The 21,664-nt window shown below is 35.1% G+C and overlaps 1 protein-coding gene and 1 long non-coding RNA gene across 3 annotated transcripts in view; one reads left to right on the forward strand and one right to left on the reverse strand.

Moving 5' to 3' along the window:
• Nucleotides 1-21,664, forward strand: part of LOC119188994 — a 180,862-nt gene that overhangs the window by 111,502 nt on the left and 47,696 nt on the right. The window lies entirely within an intron of this gene.
• LOC115441979 (peroxisome proliferator-activated receptor gamma coactivator 1-beta-like) lies at nt 13,636-16,291 on the reverse strand. Of its 2 annotated transcripts, none has more exons than XM_030166920.2 (4): nt 16,024-16,291; nt 14,946-15,173; nt 14,552-14,687; nt 13,636-14,039 (listed from the first exon to the last, which is right to left on the reverse strand). In XM_030166920.2, the coding sequence occupies exons 1-4, from the start codon at nt 16,113-16,115 to the stop codon at nt 13,884-13,886; spliced, it is 612 nt and encodes a 203-aa protein (XP_030022780.2). In that variant the 5' UTR covers nt 16,116-16,291; the 3' UTR covers nt 13,636-13,883. The 2 variants fall into 2 exon arrangements, with proteins under 2 accessions (XP_030022780.2, XP_037293337.1); XM_037437440.1 differs by having other exon boundaries at nt 14,946-15,188; nt 16,024-16,290.

Raw genomic sequence — 21,664 nt, forward strand, 5'->3', positions numbered from 1 at the left:
GTTTGCAAAAACCCTATATTTATTTATTTAGTTAAATCGAAAAACAAAATACAATCAAACATTTTTATAATTTTATTAACACATATTTTAGGATTATATTCAAAGCTAGAATACAGTAAAAGAACTTAACATCAACAACTTAATGGCATTTCTCAATCTAACTTCTACAATAATGTTTATCTCACAAATCAATATATACATGACCTATTTGAAATTTAGGACCTAGGTCAGTGAAGCGTTCGACAATTTCTACGTTTCCAAGACAGCCAATCTCTTTAAAACTTAATGTAATAAACTTTTTAAAATTGAGTACTCACCTTTTAAAATTAATAACAAGTTGCTTTTTTGTTTAATACAATTACCGGAATTAAAGAAAAAGCACAATTCCTAAAAATCATAAACTTAGATATTGTAACTTTGACTTTTCGGACGACAAACAGTCCCTCCGTGACCACGAAGGCTGCAAAGTCTTCGAAACGTCGGAAGAAAATTATAAAAAAACAATCAATAAAATCTGTGAAATAGTTTTATTTCAATATCATCAACTTGCTCAATTTGGAATATAATTTCAACACTAAAATTAAACAAAGTGCTCGTAACATACGAACACCATAATAAACATGGAAGGAACTGTGTAGATACTTTTACTTTAGAAGGAAATGCCAAGCTCGAGGCAATAATATCTGCACACGATTTTCTGATTGCTAATGTAATTTATAAGAATTCGTACAATATCAGTGATGGGTTAGTGAAGATTCAATGGATCTAGAATCGTAAAATTCATTCTTCCACATATTTTGTTTTCTTTTGAATAATTATTTCACCTAGTTTCTTTTTTATTTTAACATAACTAAAAAAGCATTGCCTTTTTTATTAAAGCCCTATAATCGTATATAATAATCATTAACGCATTAAAAAAAAATTTACGACCATTCCAAAACTTGATTCAATCACTCTAAAGATCATTTTCATAATTAACAACCTACTACTCTATACATAACAATGTAACCGCGAGGGCGCGAGAACCATTAGTAGTCGTGCTCGTTTCCATGGCAACCCATGGTGCAATGGCCAGGCGGATTCGGGCCGCAGAAGGCCGCAGTCGTTATCGGTCAGCTAGCGACCTTTGAGGATGCATCCGACCGCATGCATGCTGAATTATTCAGTTTAAACCTGATATTCGGGCTTAAGATCTCAGATTACTAACTACATTGTTACGGTATAGGTTTTTAATTTATTGTGGATAATTTCAGGTGTGGGACTGCCTCGGTGGCGTAGTTGTAGTGCATGCGCGGACGGTAGCGCTCTGAGGTGCTGGGTTCGAATTCCGGGTCGGGCAAAGTGATATTTTGGGTTTTTCTGCTTAGTATCAGCTCGAAGTCTGGAATTTCTGCCAGATATGGCGATAGCCTCGCCCCCTATCACATCATGGGACGGAACACACTTGGCGAAAATTGGGTGCCCTGGTTGCGCCTCTGCATAGCCTTTCGGAGATAAATCCGTGATATGTGTTTGATTTTTTTTGTTTAATGTCACGTCATCATTATATATTTCTATGAGTCTATAATGTTAATAGTTTCATTATACATTTAACGGTTAACTTTTTAATTCGGCCTAATTAGCTCATCTAAAATAAGAATACATTAGTCGTATGCAACATTTAAATTTTGCTCTTTTTGCTGTTGCTTTGCCTACGTCTTTAAATGTTCGACAAACTGTTTAAAGATTTGAAATGGAGACATGAGACACAATGATATCTTTATCGGACATATTTCTCGTAGGATTCTATTAGACACTAACACTAGTCTTGACAAAACTAACAGGTGTTTAGTAACTGTTAACTACCATTAAGCATGTTTCACACGTTGTACCATGTCGCATAAACCTCTCCGTGGTGACATTTGTTGTCGGCCGCGATACGCCAGCCGATGTCCTGGTAACCTACTCGCACCTCCGTGTACTACTCACATCGGTTTATCCGTTTTGGTTTTCGCTTATACGTATATTTTTTCAGAAAGTTTAAGTTGATTGTGGTGATAACATCACATCATCAAGGCAATGGCAATGACCTCTGCCCGTCCATAAAACTAGATCCATTCCGGATTTTATGGTGGGTATGTCAGATATATTTTTTTAGTCCTTATACCATTCCGTCAGTGTCGCTAGAATTCATGATTCTTCTACAATTATAACTGCAAATGGGCGGTGAAATCCACCTTACATCAATACTCACATGACCTTATCCTTAAAAGCAATTGTTCTTGACCGCATATCACATAACAATCTCTCTCGTAATTCAACAATCTCCTGTCCCACGTTTGTATTGAAGTTATCTGCCATCAATTTGAATGTATTCTGTTGTCACACGTCGCATAATCCTATCCGCAGTGACATTTGTCGACGGTGCGTCGTCTTGACCCGCGGTCACCGCTCGACCAGCGCCGTGTCGGCGATATCTTCAATGTCCTTTCTACTTTACATCTAATCTCTACTGCTAATTTAATATACGTGTGATTTAAGTGTGGGAATTTATAATTGCAATAATGAATAATTACATCATATAAGTTAGATTTAAGCAGAATAGCGGGGATTTTACATACTCAAATGTTTTCTTTTAATAAAGTTAGATTTTTTTTACTTATGATGACACAACAAGATTTTATATAATTACACTACCACACTAAACTTAAATGCGTTTGTCTCTAGAGACATGAAATTAGTGAAAATGACCCTTAATTACAGTAGCATACCCTTCAAACTGGCAAAAAGTTCTTGCACATTGCTTTTTGGCGGCAAAACGATGCCACTATCCTGCACACAAGACCCACCACGCAGTCGCGCAACAAATATTGGCCCAAATCATGCTTCAATTCAAACAACGTAGAAGGTGTCCCGCCTCGTCCAGAGAATAGTTCCTGAATATTCATAAGGCGTGTGATACATTATCCGGTTATTAAAGTAAGTGTTTGAGACGAGCGACGTCTTGCAGGACAATCGCATGTGGGCGAGAGTCTTCGGGCCTCGCCGATTATGTACGCCCGCTGTATCGTACGGTGGAGATGGTGCTCTACTAAGGAAATAATGATTATAATAAATAATACCAGCATTGTATTATACAGGGTCCTTTTTACATTGCCTTAGTAAATTAAACCACATATACGTTTTTACCTCTATTAACTGTGTGCCAAAAATTGTCCATGAATAACGAATTTTTGGGCAAAAGTCCCGGTTCTAGTTTTCTGATTTTTATCACATTTTAGTTTAATGCGAATAGTGAGTGTATTTCTAGTTTAAAGTTTGATAATGCCACCGTTAAGAATTCTCTTAGATTTTGAAATAAAAACTAAAAACTATTTAAACGGATTTTATCGCGGTTTTTTATATTATTATTTTCTCCCGACGTTTCGAAGACTTTGCAGCCTTCATGGTCACGGGGGGGACCATGAAGAAGGCTGCAAAGTCTTAAAATAATAATATAAAAAACCGCGATAAAATCCGTTTAAATAGTTTTTAGTTTTTATTTCAATGTCTAACATTCGCATAAACATAAGAAATCATTCTCTTAGATTTTTGGTGGTGGCATTAGGGCGTGTAAAATAAAAACTTTTTTTATTGATAATTATCTTGTTCGAAATATGTTTCTTTTAATTTACATTTACGGGTAGAGTAACTTATTGTAAAATATTCTTTTCGAGAAAACATGTACACACGAGCTTTCTCTACTACTAAGGAAATAGTGGTTCATGAATACTATGTTTAAGAAGCCTGTATGATAGTGACTTTGGCGGACTTCTGTGATCTCAGATCCAACACTGCATTTTACAAATATTTTTGTCATCGTGGTTACGTATTAAACTAAATATTTCCCTGAGTGCACTATAAAGATCATAGGTATTGTGTTTTAATTAGTTATTATTTTACAATATAAATATGTACTTGTACAGCATATAACTTCTTAAAAATAACCATAACATAAATATAAGCCCCTAAATCCGTACATGTACTAGTTGAAACTACTGCAGAGAAATTAAAAGCAATATTTCAACTAAACGTAGAGAAACTTCCATACCGTAGCACACGTACTCGCCATAGTCCATAATTGATACAGGCCGATACTAAAAACCAATAGCAAACCCTTAAATGATTTACGAGCGGCTAATGCGCGTGCGCGCGGACTTTATTAACATTTATTATGGTAATGACCACCTTGAATAATGTTTTAATATGAACACTATTGTGATGCGGCGCGTGGGATACTTAGATCCATATTTAGTTAAAAAATGTATTTGTATAAGAGCGTTAATGGGTTATATTGTAGTTATGTCGTGAAAATATATGCAATAAAGAGTTATGGTAATTTGTATCATGACGAAAATAATTTTGTATTTTATTTGTTCGAAATGAGGACAGGAGACTGCTTCGGTGGCGTAGTTGTATTAAGGTACGATTGCAATACTGAGTTTTAGGGTTCGATCCCCGGGTCGGAGAAAGTGATACGGGTTTTTATACTCAGTATCAAATATATTCTAGGAGTTGTGAATGTACTTGTTGCGCCTTTGCCTACGTATTCAGAGATAAAAGGCGTGAATAAGTGTGTGAAATAATTCATTAATATCAAACAATTTTCTATGTTTTAGATAATTTAATGTGGTTTTCCAGACCAATCTGTTATAACAATAAATCTGTACAAAATTGTACATTTTCTGTATCCACATATACATTAAGTATTTTTGGAAAAAATAGCTAAGAGACGCAAGGAAAAAGTAATGGAATGTAAAACAACAATAATATAATATCGATTAACGATGCAAGTGACCGCACTGCACCTGATGGTGACCATCAAATGGCAGGGCATGGCCGTCTAGATAAAGTATCAAATGGCAACAGACGGCTATCTCATACTATTCGACACAATCATGCCGGCCTACTAAGATGCTTCTTCATGCTACAGCGGAAGGACCAAGCACATCTTTAAGGTAATAATTGAATTCCCATGCAAAGTCGCACTCCGTAAGCCACTAGTCTGTCTACTAGCTTTTGCTCGCGGCTTTGCCCATGAAGGAGTTTTCCGGAATAAAAGTTCCACTATATTTTTTTCCAGGATAGAAAGTAGCATATGACCTTTCCAGAGTCTTAAACTATCTCCATATCAAATTTCATGAAAATCCGTTTAGTAGATTTTGAGAAAATCGATAACATACAGACAGACAGTAATGGGGACTTTGTTTTATAATATTTATAGACGATAATATGATATATATAATACCAACCTAGAGACCAATAAAAAGCCACAAATTTACTCGCAGCATTGTTATTTCTAAGTTCATCATACATTCAAATAGGATCGGGGTGGCCAGTTTACCCATTCGCAGAAACAATAACAATCAATCAGAATGGCTCGCAATTGTGTTGTTTTAAGTTGACAATATTGGCTAAATTCCTACATTAAGTATTGTCAACGATTATAATAATCTTGACACACAAAAACTACAAATGCAATGGAGCGGCAACTGTTAAATAAATTTTGATATCACATTTTTACATGTGGTATCGAATTTTAAAATAAAGAGTATGTATTACATTGCTGCCGATTAGAAATCAGATGACTGTTTTTCAGAATATGGAAAAAACATTTCACAAAATAAATGTAATAACTTTCAAAGGTAAAATTCGCTTCATAGAAAATCACACATTGTTTAATACTTTCCAATCACAATACCAAATCAGCAATACAGCAATGGGACTTATGGAAGAGATTGCCTCACAAGATCCTCGTATTCATTTCATGATTAGTTTATATAATATTATCAAGTTGATTCTTGAATCTCCGAAAGCACCAAAACTTAACCACAACTTAACATAACCTCTCGACGAAAACATTTATTTCGTCCGTTCTCAATAATTCATTCATGCATTGTTGTGTAACCAACAATTAGCACATACTTGTCTGCGCCTGATATCGCATTATACTGTATAATGTGGAGGTTGTATGCCCTGGGCTCGATGGACCGCTATGTCGCCAATATATCCATGGCCATGATTTGTATTATAGTCGTAATTAACATGAAATTTTAAGATGTTGACACAAGAACGGATTAAAGGGGGTTAATTGGTGTCATGGCCCTTTCCCTGGGTCTATGTGACTACTGATAGTGTTTAATGACTCTCAATGATATATTTAATGATTTTTTTTAATAGCAGTTACACGCGAATGATACGCATAATCCTACTACGTATTGTTATTTAATTTATGTTTAGAAGAAAATTTTAAGTTATTTAATTAATATTATTTTGACGTCTAATAATAAAATACTATTTATAATTTGGAATTTGGACTCTGTTTTAACTAACTCGAGGTATAGAATTCGACAATGTGACACCCTCCCCACCTTCCCTGACTTAAAAACTGGATCAGCTTTTGTTGTAACATCGACAAACTAAGAATAAATAAAAAAGAAAACTTCGATGTAGTAAAACCAAATATGTTTTGCGATATGCTTGAAGAAGTCAGTTGCGTCACACATTGAAGTGGGGAAGGCAGGTGTAAAAATTACTATCAATATGAAATCCAAAATGCTTAATAATCGCTCTAAACATAGCTAGATGTATTTAAATCACGCGAAACAATCTTGTTTCTAGTTTACCGTAGTAAATTTAGAGACCATGGTTTAGAAACTATAAGCTTCGGTATCAACTGAAGAGCCTACCACATTATTCTAATTTAAAAACAAAACCCAAAAGAAATTTTTTATAAAATCTGCCGTTATTCAATAAAATAATAAATCCACAAACAGAACGCGCAAATGGAATTTCAAACGTGGACTTGTCAATTGACGTCGCGCGGGATTGTTAGAAAAGTTGAAGGTTCGAGCGAAACTTTTCAATCAAGCCCGTATGGCGGCGTGTGGGGTAAATTAGAGGATCGGCCTCTTCGAGACGAGACTGCCCGCACTGGCTCACAAGTATGGAAAGGCAACATTTATTGGAAAATTAGAAGAAAACAGAACATTGTAGGTAATCATTTACAAATACACACAACGTCACATACAAATATCGTAGAAGATACGTACGTAGAACAAGAAAACATTTATTATAAATATATGATATCACTTAATAAAAAGAATTACTCAGATATTATTTTAAAGCAAGTTTAGAAAATACAAAAAAAATAAGTAGAGCTTTAAATACGGCTCATGTGTAAATTGTAAATTCAATTGAAATTAAATCGGATATAATGTTGTTAGCTCAGCTAAGTCTACTGATGTCCAAGACAAACATCATGGGACAAAAATAAGCTACATAAACTTTATATATCCTTTTAAAAAATACAGACTAGTGTACCAGAATCATTTAACTTTAATTATTTTTATCATGAACAAAGCAATTTTTACAGTTATTATTTTTATACATCATCTTTGCTATCTGACCTCCACTAAACTCAATTTAGATACCTTAAAAATATACTCCAACTCCTCACTAAGAAGGCTTGTTCAAACTAGCACCAACTAAGATCGTAAGTCGAAAAACTTGCTCCCGCGAACAGTCTGAGTAGATAAGTGAATTTATTATCTCGTGACGGCCGAGTCTTTTATACGTAGGCTCGTAGTTTTGAGACTGCCCGCATTCACTCATTGTTAGGTTTGAATCTATTGTTTGGTGTTGTTAGTTATTTTCAAACTAAATGCGGTCTATCAGTATTAGATTTATACAGCATGATTAAATATTCATATATTTTTTTTTATTATTAAAAACTAAGGTCAAAACTAGTTGTAGATTTTTTGCATCTGCCCTATCTTATCAATAGTGCTGACTTGCAAAACAAATTCTTGGTATCCTTCACGAGCTCGAACCAAAAAGCTGTGCACAGTTTGCAGGCATACCTGATCTTCTTTGGCAATACCGGCTCATCTGTGCAGAGCGTTAAAACAAAAAAAGATACCGCATAACTATCGAGCTCACAATTTTTCAACTTAAAATACACCGCACTTATAATTGTAAAGTAAGAACTGTTATTGCATAAAAAAAACTCGTAAACAGACAAATTAGCAACAATGAATCTACTCGTTTGCAACGTGAGTATACATAAAAACAAATACAAGCAACAGTTACGATAATGAGATGAAAATGTGAAAATGAGTGATAATATCGAGGCTGGATACGTGAGGCATGACCTGCGTCACCCAACACTAGCGGTATTGCGGGAGATACCGTTTATATCGACTGCGTGGGAATCTTATAACACCGAATTCTTGGGCTAGGAGATAGGATAATGAGCCGTTCTAATTCTACCTGTATTGTTGTAGGCAAATGTTTACACTAATTGTGATAAATAATAAATGTATTGATAAATAATATATAAGATAAAAAGCCTTTTATTTCACGAGAAATAATCAATAATAGGAAAAGAAAATTTAAAAAACATTGTATTTACAAATATATAGTAGTAATCATATAAACACTATTTAATGAATATGAATAAAAATAATTGGGCAAATGGTATGTTTTTTATCGCCTTCTTGGTGATATCAAGTATTTTAATATTGACAAAACTTGGTAAATCAAAAAACATTATGTTGAAAACGAAACTCTAAACGCAGTCATCAATATTGAAAATGAAAGCATATTAGGAATGTGTTGACGTCACTCTACATTTCTACGTTTTCTGTATACTAAATGAAATGAAACCCAACTATTGTTAAACCATAAAAACTATAGGTATAACACAACTGTTCGGTCAGTGAGCATCATTTAACAAATATTTGTACAAAAATAACTGCAGAAACGCAATAAACGTGTCAACAAAGGGAGAAGTTATCGACAAATATTTTGCGATGCGCCGCTCGGCCAAATTCCATATATATGTTACAGCAAAAATAAATTTTTCGGACGAGTTAATGCACTTTGCAGACCAATTGTTGTATACAGTATGAGCAAAAGAATAACCATTAATGGACAATGGAAATCTGCATACCAGAGGAATTCTCTAAGAATTTTAAGGTATGTGAAGTCTGCCAATCCGCACTAAGTCATCGTGGCGGACTAAGGCTTAATCCCTTTCGATGGTAGAGGAGGGCCGTGTCCAGCAGTGGGACAGTAAATATTTTCAACTATGTTTCTACTTTATTAATTTCGTTGCAAGTTAAACACGGAAAAGTGGTTTGAGAGGATCCCTAAGCTTTTTAACTTGCTGCTATGAAATGCATGCCACAATCGATCCCAGCTAGGATTTGCGATATATGTTTTTGTTTTTATAAGTCCACAGCAAATTGACCACATCACACTGATGATAAGTGAAGCGGGGTCCAATAAAATGTCGACTTACCGGGGCCTTATTCTCTATCCCGCACGTTATTTTAACAGTGCTTAACAAGCACGTAACACAACGCGTCATGTTTAGGACTATAGAAATTTGGCTTACAGAATACCATTCCACGCACATTTCTCGAAGATAACATGACACGGCCGCGTTACGCATTTACACTATCATACAGAATAAGGGCCCAGGAGATGATTACTCTCGACAGTCGACGCAATTATGATGTAAGACTAGGATGGTTTCCATAAGTAGAATGTACAGCCATTGAAGAGTTTATGTCATGCTGCCGCAAATGCTGATTATGACTCCCAAGATAATGCGTTGAAAGCGGCAACGCTTTAGATGTATTTATAAAAAAGTAATTATTAGTAGAAACGATTATACACAAAATAATTTGCATCTAAACAGGTAATTAATATTACGCGATGCTTAATAACGATTGCTTTCCGAGATATATAGAGTGTTATTTAAATTCACTAGGTATTTGTAATTTTTAATACACAAGGTCATCTAAATGCAGAAATAATCCTCATATTTCTAACATCCAACGATTCTAATCATGAACTCAACATCTTTCGACGAACAATGATTATATAAAATTACTGAAATATGTAATTTACAACACCCTATACTTACAAGTGCACTCCAGAGCGGCTACCGAGACAGCGGCGCGGTCATCTGGCGGCGGGCCAAACAAAAAACCGCCGTCTCCGTACGCAAATAGACGCAGTGTCCGTCCGCGACCGACCGCCGGTCACCGCCACTCACCGCCACTTACCGCCACTCACCGCTCCTTACCGACACCGATGCACTTGCATTACTCATCGAACTCTTTGTCTTTACGTTTCGGAATTTCGCTGGAGTTGTAGCGGTAATATTTATGATTGCTTTTGATTTCTTTCAGTGTTTCAAAGCAATTAGGGACAATATATACTCGTAGTTTTAATATCATTTTTATTTTATTATTTGTTTTGTTTTTTTATATTATGTTACTATAACAAAATAATATATTTCTTCCTTTCAATTATATAAATGTCATTGAAATATAACAAAAAAATTGTAATGCAAAGATTACATTAAAATCAACTCATAAAGTCATTTATGAGTTGATTTTAATATATTTTTAGCCAATTAATAATATCAGCCCTGTACATATTATCCCACTGCTGGGCAAAGGTCTTTACTACTGAGAGGGTTTAAGCCTTTAAGATAAATTTAATATGCAATTTTGAAAAGGGCATATGTCTGAAAATGTAGAAGTTCAGGTAATTGAAAAAACTTGTTATTTTTTAAAGTAGTGTAATTTTTTTGAGGTTACAATTTGGATTCTATTAGCAATTTACATTAGCACGTTTTGGTGCTATTTGTTATTATATATATCTTTTCTAGATTTCTTTTTATTTATGAGATTTGCCCTTTTCGAAATTGTAAATTCAATTTTATTATTTATTCATTCATATTTAACCAATTGTTGATAATCAAAATATAGTTAGTATACTTATTTCTGGCAGAAATATCTAAATGTAAATGCTAAAACCTATTTTATTCTATCGTATACATTTATAGATTCATTACGATTAAATATATAACACCTAGTGATCAATTGACGATTTATTTATTTTTATTTTTCTTACTCGTGGTAAGATAACGCAGCACAACCGTTAGAATGACACAGCAAAACCTTAAATGACAGTCGTCACGCTCCACCGTTCCATTACGTCACAATATCCAATATTTTCAATAATAAAGTAAAACGGTCAATACATGACAATGACTACGATGATTTTGCATAATTTTATTGATCTAGATAAGCGTGGATCATTGATCATAGGGTCAATAATACGTATTAGGATTGTCACTTTTGTAGTGAGGTTTATTTATCGATAAATATTACTGCTATAAATAAATTAATACAATAAATATTAGAATTAAACTACTTTTCGGATTTTACCGCGGTTTTTTATATTTTAGTTTTCTCTTTTCTTTTTTGTTTTTATAATAAACAGATCTCAGATTCATATAATTCGAAATTTAAAAACTATAACTTTGTGTTCTATATTTGAATATACACGCAAATATACAATAATAAACACGAAAATACCTTATATACTAAACCATTGAAAAGTGGGAAGTATTTTAACATTTCTAAAATTTCAATACAAATATGGCTGGTACACTATTGACAGGTTGTGTTTGGTAAAGGGTAGCTGTTACCCACCCAGGCCACCGAGTAAAAATATGTCAGATCGTAATACGGAGCTTATCTTCAGCTTAATGTAACTTACAAAATTAATCTTACTGAATCGTTTTATCTTAAGCTTGACATGAAAGCTTAAAGTTATAGCTAATACGACGATGTATAAAATATTGTTGTTTGAGAAATAATTATATTTCATTTTCATTTTTTTAAAACTAATACCATCAACGTTTTCAAACATTCTTAAAAGGTCAAATCTTTTTGCTTATGTTAACTTTTATCTAAAATAATTGAGTTTTAACAGTCATTGAACATTTATTAAACTCTATCATATAATTTATCTTCACTTAATTATTTTTCTGAATCCTTTGTTCACTATAAAATATTTCCACGATCAAATTGCTACAAAATCAAATATCGAATTGCTATCGATAGTTTCCCATCCCAGCGTCTGTTGTGCAAATCCCGCTGTTGACCGATCGAGCGTGGCGAATGACACGATCCATCACTACGCTCATGTCGCTTTGTCGACTTCTTTACCAGGTGTGTACCCTGGCTATCTATACCAAGCTAATAATACACGGACTATTTAAATTGTCCTCAGGGGCTATAAGATAGCGAATGGATTTTTAGCGATCGATTTCATTGAAGTGGAGAATAGTGTGAGTAAATCTGCATATCTGAGTGATCATTGATAATAAGGCCAAAATTAGGTCGAAACGCCTCACGCTCTAATGAAAGACCTATATTTCTTTCAAGTATATACAAACGAAGTAAAATGAAAAGCAATAAAAGCTGATCATGAGAAATCTAAAACAAATCGTAGAGTGATTGAAGTTGTTCAAAGTTCCAAATCAAACACGAACGCATGTAATATTTATAGTCCCTCACATTGTTTGAGCAAAGTTTTCACACGACCCGAATCACCGCCGAACCCCTGTTTATGCCCAATAAAAATCACCGAAAGGTCCGGTCAGGATATTGTGAATTTTCCCACCCTCAAAAATTTCCAACCGCAAACATTTCCCTTTTTCATTACAATCAAAAAACACTTCTACACCCTCGTGATACAGTTCACATTATCAGCAAAACTAACGTGGTGATTGTAAATCTCCCTTTCAACAGATTTGGTCCATATGTTGGAAACAAGTGAGCTGGCTTCTTAACACGCTGGACACCCTAAATTGAGAGTGTTCGAAGGGTGGAAAATTGTTTGGTTTATTGGAATTTCCTATGGGTTCGGTTTTACACATACTTTGTAAACTGCCAGTAGGGAAGTGGATTTACTTAACACGTCGATAAACATGAGTTTTATTGAAGGTAATATGTTTAAGCTTGAAATTATGGTTTCAAAAGTATTAGTGTTGTAGTATTATCGACATTAGAATACGAATACACGTTGGTCAGCATGTCGAGGATATTTTAACTAAAGCCGAGGTTATCGTTGTCTTTAACAGCAATTATAATATATTACTAAAACTTGAGAGCAATAAAAAAATAGACAAATCTCAATAAGAATTTGAATATGTGTTTATTTAAAATATACACACTCTCATGCCTTTTATCCCCAAAGGTAGGCAGAGGCGCAACTGCTGTTTTCACTTTTCTGCGTATGTATTCTGTCCCATATGATAAATAGCGAACCTAACTATATCGTAAATGAACAATTATGTTAAATATGATATTTTTAAGGTAATTTTCCAACCCACTTCCATATAAAAATACGTCACTGAATAATTCATCGTCTCACACAAGGCACCCCGGCCGGAAGTCGCTCAATTGGGCGGAAGGGCGGCTTGACCGCGGGGGTCAAGTGACCCTTCCCTTGTTCAATATGAGGCTTTTTACCGAGGCGCTTTCGAGTGCCGCCTTTGAAATACGCAGATTGGTCGCCATTATGGGCCGAATTAACTTCGTTTTAACCACCGACAATTTAATCAATAATAATTCTATATATATGACGCTCCACACCTAAAACCAAATAGCATATTCAACAGATTTCACTATTTTCCTATTATTTTATTCTGAGCAGCTATAAAGAGCAAAATGCTTAGTTAAAAATGATATTTACTTCCATTTAAGTGTTGTCAAACATTTAGGGAATGAAGTAAATTAAAATACATTTAAACATAATTAAGATATTTATTACAAAACAAAATATAATTTACATCGCAAATATAACCTCAAAAACATTTTCAGCAAATAGCTCATTCAAAAATTTTAAACGATTCATCAAACTCCAAACACGTATGCTTTGTATACTTTTAACTACACCAATTCACAAGACCAAAGTATACAAAAAAATAAGAAAAGAATTGTAATATCCCAAACGAAGACAGTCATTATAACTTTACGGCTTGTATGATGACTTTAAACAAAAGCCACCTTCACCACAGTCTGAAGGACTAGAAGAATGGTGACGAAGAAGACTACAGATGGCGGAATTGACTTGTCGCTCTTGCTCGTCGTTCGCACTCGGGGCGCCATTATCGGCATGGCGAAGGCTTGGTTGTTGCAGCGGTTTAACTAAAATAAGATAAGTTATTCAATTATTACAAATACAAACAGTCGCATTCTATTATAACTTCACAAAAAAACCTAAGAACTAGGTTCCTATTTAAGATAAGGACTTAAATAAGATAATGTATAAATTGATTAGGAATACAATAAATCGTACACTATTATAACTTCACCAAAAAACTTAAGTATGTAGATCCCTATATTGACAATAATGTCTTTAAGCCTCAACAAGCCGCAGATCAAATTAGTTACAAAAATGGCACATAATTGTGCCGTGGCGGGAATCGAACGTAAACGTTGGCTCTCATTCGGTATAAGGTCTATAATCAGAAGTAGTTTTCAACGGAAAACCTAAATACCATTAAAATCACTATTAGTCAGATTTCTTAAATAGTGTTACTGGCCGCTGGAGTAATAACGCAATTGGGACAATGAAAAAAGAACAAACAGAAGCCAGCAAATCACATCTACAGATTAAAAACTTTAACATAATAAGAATAAAGCCGATTGTCTGTAACCTCACAACACGTGGTCTCCGGTGATCCGACGCAACCGGAGCGGCAGCCGCGAATCACGGCCTCGTACGTGTTACCCTTCGATATCACCGACGTGAAACACTTGTCCTCCATGCTGTGACATGTTATTGTGTGTACTCTGTAAATAAACAATAACTAATAGACTACTCTTCAAAGGGACGTCAGTGAGAACTGACTAATGCAGTTCGGTTAGAATCTATCGCTGAACTTAAATGTGTTTTAGTTTGTCATGCCTGACTGAACAAAAAATACATTACCACAGTACAGTATACAGTATTACAGTTGGAATATAAATTATTTTTGTGCAACATTTTCAATGTAATGTTCATTCTAATATTGTATATCACAATAATAAACACCCAGTGACGAGGCTTACCTGAATTTGGACGGATCCAAACACGATCTCAGCGGCGTATCAGCCTTATAAGCGCACACGTAACATTCTAACGGTCGTTTCTTGCTCGTCCTCGTAGCCTGAGTGAGAGGTTTCGGAGTAGGTATCAGAGCCGGCGCCCTCCGTCCGGGACTCTGTTCTTTGCTCTCGGTCTCTTCCTCCTCATCTTCTTCATCATCCTCATCGTCTTCTTCTGTCTCTTCAGTTCGTCTGCCAACATTTTTTCTATGAATACAAAGAATTTAGTGGGTATAGGTCTTCATATGAAATTACGTAGGTGGAGTCTGCTCGCAGTAGGCCATCGTTGTGGACTCAAGTGTCCTCTGAATGGTAGAGGGGGGCCGGGTCCACTAATTGGACATTAAAACATACAGGGCTGATATCTATTAATGTAACAAATTTTCATTAATAACCTACTGTTTGAATATTCGAATTTTATCAGTGGATTTGTGACTAGAAATAATCCTAGGAGACTGGAGAAGTGAATTCACAGTATACTTACTTTAAAGTGATTGATGTATAACCGTTCAGATTGGTATTTAAACAAGGGCAGCAGTTTGAAAAAACACGGCCCTTATTCGGATTAACGACTACTGAATGAGGTTTGGAGACAATTAGGTGAAGGTTACGCGTACTGTTGGAGGCGAAATAGGTCAAGATTTTAAGGAGTTAACTAGGCCAGGATAGTTGCAAAATATATAATAATAGTTAAATACTTTCAATACTTATAATAGTCCAATATAACCAAATCACCTACTTATTTAGTTGTAAAGATTTTTGTACCTTAAAAATCTTATTTCAATAATTTCGAATATCTCTACATCTCTACATTTATAATTTTGCAATTTAGCGAGAGCTGGTTGAAGTCAGTATTAAACGAATTTGCAGTATATACATATGAATTATACAATTTAATATCTCGGTATAATATATTATAATAAATATTATTATGTACAGTAACCCCAATGATAGAGTGACAAGCTTAATTTCAAAATCAATTAGACTAGATTTGAAGAAAGAAAGGTTTCTTTGTTCTAAATAAAGATAAAGTGGTACCCACTCTTCGTCTTCGTCGTCATCCAATTTGGAGCCAGTCCTCGCCGGCAGGAGGACCAGCATCGCCAGAAACAGGCTGAACCTCCACCGAACCATCTCTCCACTTGGACTCCAACTACAACGCACTACACAATCGATTTGTCATTTTAAAGCCAAATTGTATTGGTTTTGCACGAAAATATCGGATTATCAAGAATTATTACATTTGACAGCGGATTTCATTCAGATTTTTGTTTTTTGAACTTATTCTTTTTCTTTTGATGGTTCTGTCATTTGTTACGTGAAACTCTTTAAGTGTGATTTTAGTTATTATAACATAATGTTTATATTTCAATTCTACTGGATAGATCCCGTCTCAATGAAAAAGCAAGTTTAGATCTTAGCATACTCTACATTTTCATTTACATTATATTATACACTGACGTCTCCATTGCGACATCTATGATCGTAGTTTAGAACTAGCTACTCGCGAGTAGATGGCGCTGTATTCATTTATTTGCATTCAATAATATTTTTGAGATATCTTAAATTTTATCCCTTTTAACATTAGTCTGTCTGTTTTTGTTTAATACGCTTGGAAACACTGACTTGGCAAAAGAAAAAGTTAGTTTTAGTTATTCTTCATCATCGAATTGTATTTATGCAAATTGAAAAAGCGTAAGTTAGGGTATGGCAAAATTATAAATATTATGTAAATTCAACTGAGATGCGTCTGTACAACACAATTTATATCCAAAACAGAAGTTTCTTTGCAGTTAATAGGTATATTTTGCATCTTAGAATAATTATTGTCTACATATCACATGTTTTATCAAATTTATTACTATTATAATAATCAGTAAAACCATGCTGCCAACCACGCTGTAGACAGTTTTGACGACAGCAAGAATACAATGGCTGGAACAGAAATGGACATGAAAATTATTGGAGAAAAATAATTTTATCTACTAGATACCTGTTTTTGTTTAGTCAGTCAACTTTGGCGAACTAGATTTTTATAACTTTACTTCAACAGTTAGTTACTTACCTGGGGAACTTTCATTTTATGCAAAAAACTTAATTGCCAATCAAACATTGCGTTGCGGAAAATACGAATATAAAATAATTATTGCATTTGCTTTCAAAACTGAGGACAATGTAGTTATTGTACGATTATCTCAAATATGTTATAAAGTTTATTGTACAATTGCTGTTTATCCAAAATTTAAAGAAACTTACGGGGGACCTGATAAAATGAACTTAAGTACTAAGCATCTTTTGTAAGCACATGATTGTAGGTAAGTTACTCAATGTTCGGTTGTGATTTAGGTGTGATCTTTTTGCAGCTCAATGATTTCATAGTTTTTCCGAGACAAAAATTAGGAACGTACCATATATTTGATTTTATTGTACTTTACTTAATAAATATAATACAATAGTTTTATATTCATTAATTTAATATGTTTATTATTCTTTGCATAAAGTCATCCAGTGAGTATTCCTAATAAGAAAACTATAAAACAGATTACTTAAGAGTCCTACTGATGACTTCAATGGTAATTCCGATAGGATTTTTTTTCTAATTAGACAGGGGATGAAATTAAATTATTTTCACAAGAGGCACTGAACGCCATCTATCGGGGCCATTGTACATCACCATACTTAGTGGACTATACTTAATATAGGTTAAGTTAGTAAGCATCTACGAGATAAAAAGCCCCGCCTAACGGCCCCATCTTTCATCATGAATAAATGAGCAGCGTTCGTAAAACTCTTTCAGGAACGCACACAACACGAGGTAAGTAGCGGGCCTTTGCGTGGCGGGCGCGGGGCCGCAGCGCGCGCCGTGCGCAATGCCCATACAAAGCACGGGGCGGACCGCAATCCCCGCCGCTCTATCCCGAATGCACGACCTCATTAAAAAATGAAACCTCACAAACACGCCATGAGCCCACAAAAACCCCCCAAGATCAGTCAAAGCGAAACGCGCTACCTGCCAGAGAGTAGCGGAACTACGCCACTCGCGGAACCAACCTGTGTACTTTTTTAATTAGCCTCATACACTGAGTGAATGCGTAAAATACGTTAGAATTTTTTTCTCTCCCATACGCGGTTAGTTTGGTAGCTTTGAGTAAAGTATGTTAATTTACAAGTAGCCCCGCACTCGTTTGCTTTTTGAACTGTTAGCGAAAGGTTTTTTCCATGTACAAGGCTCATTTGACAAGTTTGAGTGGTTAATTAGCAGTGTATTAATGTTATATTTGTTTATATTGTGCGGGGCGGGAGGGATGTAAAAGTGAGACGTAGCCGGCGCAACTCGGTCGCATCTCGCAAGTCTCGCCGCAAACTTCTTTTATCTCAGTCTAGGTTCGCTCAAAAAGTGCAAAGTCTGTACAAAGTTCACTTTCGCCTTGTGAACTAATTTTTCGCTCGGTGTCAAGTTCATGGCTGAGCAAGAGACGCGCGGGGGGGAGGCGTGAGCCGCCGGCGGAGGGGCGCGGGGTGGCAGCCCGCTATGATAAAATAAAATATTCATTATGATTGCTCAGAGCGGCAATGTTCGCGGGCGCGCGATTGTCACCGCGTTCTGTGTTGGCCGTTGTTGCTTTATAGTAGCATAAAAAATACAAACAGTTACTCTATTAACGGCCGTAGTAAGGGTACTATCATATAAAAAATAGAAAGTAATATATCTTGACTTAAAACGATGGAAAAAAAAAATTGTATTTAATTTATTATAACCTCAAATAATAGATCTCAAGACAAGATTACGACACGACACGACACAAATATTCTCAAAACGTCGAAATTGACTAGACTACTATTAAACAAGTATAAATAACAATGTTCTTCAGCAAGAAATATAACTATTTACACAACATTAACCGTTTTGTAATATTTTGACCTCAGTCCCCTTCAAATTAGTCCACAACAGAAATAGCTGATTATTAAATAACCACAAATTGTCATTTAAACTTAGAATCAAGAACACAAATACAAGAGACTTCTAATACCTGCTACTTAGTATAGCTGTAAATCTTCCGTATCCTAAATAAATATATAACACTCAAACAAAAAAATGCAAATTTTAAATATACTTAAACAGAACAATATTAACACACCGTATCATTATTCAACAAATTAATCACAGGCGCCAAAATGAATCAAAAAACCTCCCTCAGCCAATTCAGCGAACGTTAACATTATGAATGAAGACTGAAAACTGACGTAAAAATCGTCCCGGACCTGCCCCAAACAGTTGAAAGTGAAACTCGTCTCCGCTGAGAGTTTCTTTCCCGCGTTTTTTCCCTTAATTAGTCCATTAATCCGAAGTCGACGAGCCGGGCCGTTCTCGCCTGTTTGGCAATCGATTCTGTTATTATTGATGGCACTTGTTGAGTGGATCTTGAATTTTCTTATGAGCATTCGAGAATATTACTTGGTTTGTTTATAGGAAGAATCAATAAAGCGATGATTCTAGTTAGAATATTCGTAATGGATGTTAATAGGGAATATGAAAAAGTAAAATCTTAAAATAAATATATAACGTACGTAAAAAAATACGTTGATTCTTCTAAATTAATGTTACACTTTATTCAGCAATGTGGACAAATAAAATTAATTAAGTCTTATAAGATGAATAACACATAGGACGACACAATAATATAAATGCATCCATTAATAAACAATAATATATAAACTATAAATCCCTATCTAATAACTTATGGACTATTGTTTTGCTAAACTATTCTTTTCCTTTAAGAAAACGTAAGAGATGAAATATTAGGCCATTCGTTAAAATTGACCAGAATATTTATTGCTAAGATTCTTCGTTTTAAAAGAAAAACAAATTACCTGTACTTTTATAGGTGCCTAAATATTTTTTGTGACATAATGGCATGACCTTTTAAATATGGAGCAAGCACATTCCATCACTTTATCACAAATTCGTTTCCTAAAACTCAACGTCTACAAACTCCCTTTGCGCCGTCTAACTAAACATTTCCTAATTTCGAACCTCCAACTACGAAGTAACTAGCGAAGGCAAATGAGACTCGCACGCTGCACTGTCCAGTTTATGTAGAGCTATCGCTACCCACTGAGGAGCCCCTGTAGTAGTACATCAGTATGAAATTCGGGAAGGGTGGGTATGTCTCGTTATAATGGCGTATTCGTGTACATAGTACATGGTGCTGTCAGCTTACCATCCAACTTATTAGACGTTTCGGAAATTCGGTTTCGCCCCGCAAGCACCGCGGACTAAACTGACGTTAGGGATGAGTATAAGCAATCATTTTATCGATGATTTATTGAACAACTTAGTTTTAAGAAAATTGATACATGATTGTTTTTTTTTATTATTTTTGATTAAATTTAATCAAGAAAGTCGATAATGTCTTATATAAGTTCTTTGATAATCTGATATTTGTCAGCTGAAGTGTTCTTCTACGGACCCGAGACCTATCTTATAATGGACAATAAATTACCATCTAACCTACACCCATATATTTTTAAATATGTACTGTGAATGTTAAAAGTGAGAGTCCCTTATTTTTTCGATTGAATTTATATTTTAAATTATTGCTAATTGTAAAAATGCTACGACATTGTTTCATTATATGCCTTGTATCCTTCTTTGGAGGTCCTTAAAAAAATAAACAAATAAATCAGTAAATTACATGTAGCAAAACCTAAATTATAAAGCTCAAGATAGCATTAATATTCTTCAGCTATGTAAATTATACACAACAGGAACAAAACTTATTTAATCTTACCCATCATGTTGGTTGGATAACTGTGTCCTTCCGGATAGGGACCACCGTATGCACTATGTTAAACGCGCTACAATAGCTCACGTGAGTATCACACTCCCGAACCAGTCTGTGCATGCTGCACAAGCCGACAAATCATTTAGCAGTAGACACTATCTAAACCCTGCTCTGCTTACTGTGGGGAGAAGTAGCAACGATGCAAAAAGTAGCGCGTTCGCCGTTCGTTATTTGTCCAGTAGTCGGTCTCCTGTCATCGTACCATTAAAATGTGCTATTCTCTATGTGTGACAATATAATGTGATTTAGATAGTTCAGACTTTTATTGCTAAAGGACCCTAATAGTGTTTCCATTAGTTTACGTTAGAGGTTCAAATAGGACTCACACCTCTAAACTTACCATCAAGTGTTTACTGTTTAATGGTGTTAGGTCTCTCTTATGTGAGAGTCCGCCTGGGTAGGTACACAGCAATGTCTATTTCTGCCGCCAAGCAGCAGTGTGTAGTTACTGTAGTGTTCCGGTTTTAAGGACATTGTAGCCACTGGACATAATATAACTTAACATCTCATGTCTCAGGATGACGAGCGCAGTGAAATAACAAACAATGCTTCGTAATTCAAGGTGTTGGATGGTATTTCTACTGTTTACGAGCAGTTGTATCGCTTACCATCAGGCGAACGGCAAGTTCCTATCGTCATTCAAAGCAATAAAAAAAATGCAATTGGGTCATTGCCGCGTGCGTATAAAAAAACCTTGCATCGAACATCGACAATCGCACATCCCTAGTTGATATCCAGTTGGTAATGCAAACGTTTGTAACGGTCCGGGCCCGCTCCGCCCGAGGCGAACGCTCAGTAAATAACCCTTCATATACTGCGTGCGATACTCTTGTGTAC

The sequence above is a fragment of the Manduca sexta genome, chromosome 11 (assembly GCF_014839805.1).
Source record: "Manduca sexta isolate Smith_Timp_Sample1 chromosome 11, JHU_Msex_v1.0, whole genome shotgun sequence".
NCBI classification, from domain to species: Eukaryota; Metazoa; Arthropoda; class Insecta; order Lepidoptera; family Sphingidae; genus Manduca; species Manduca sexta.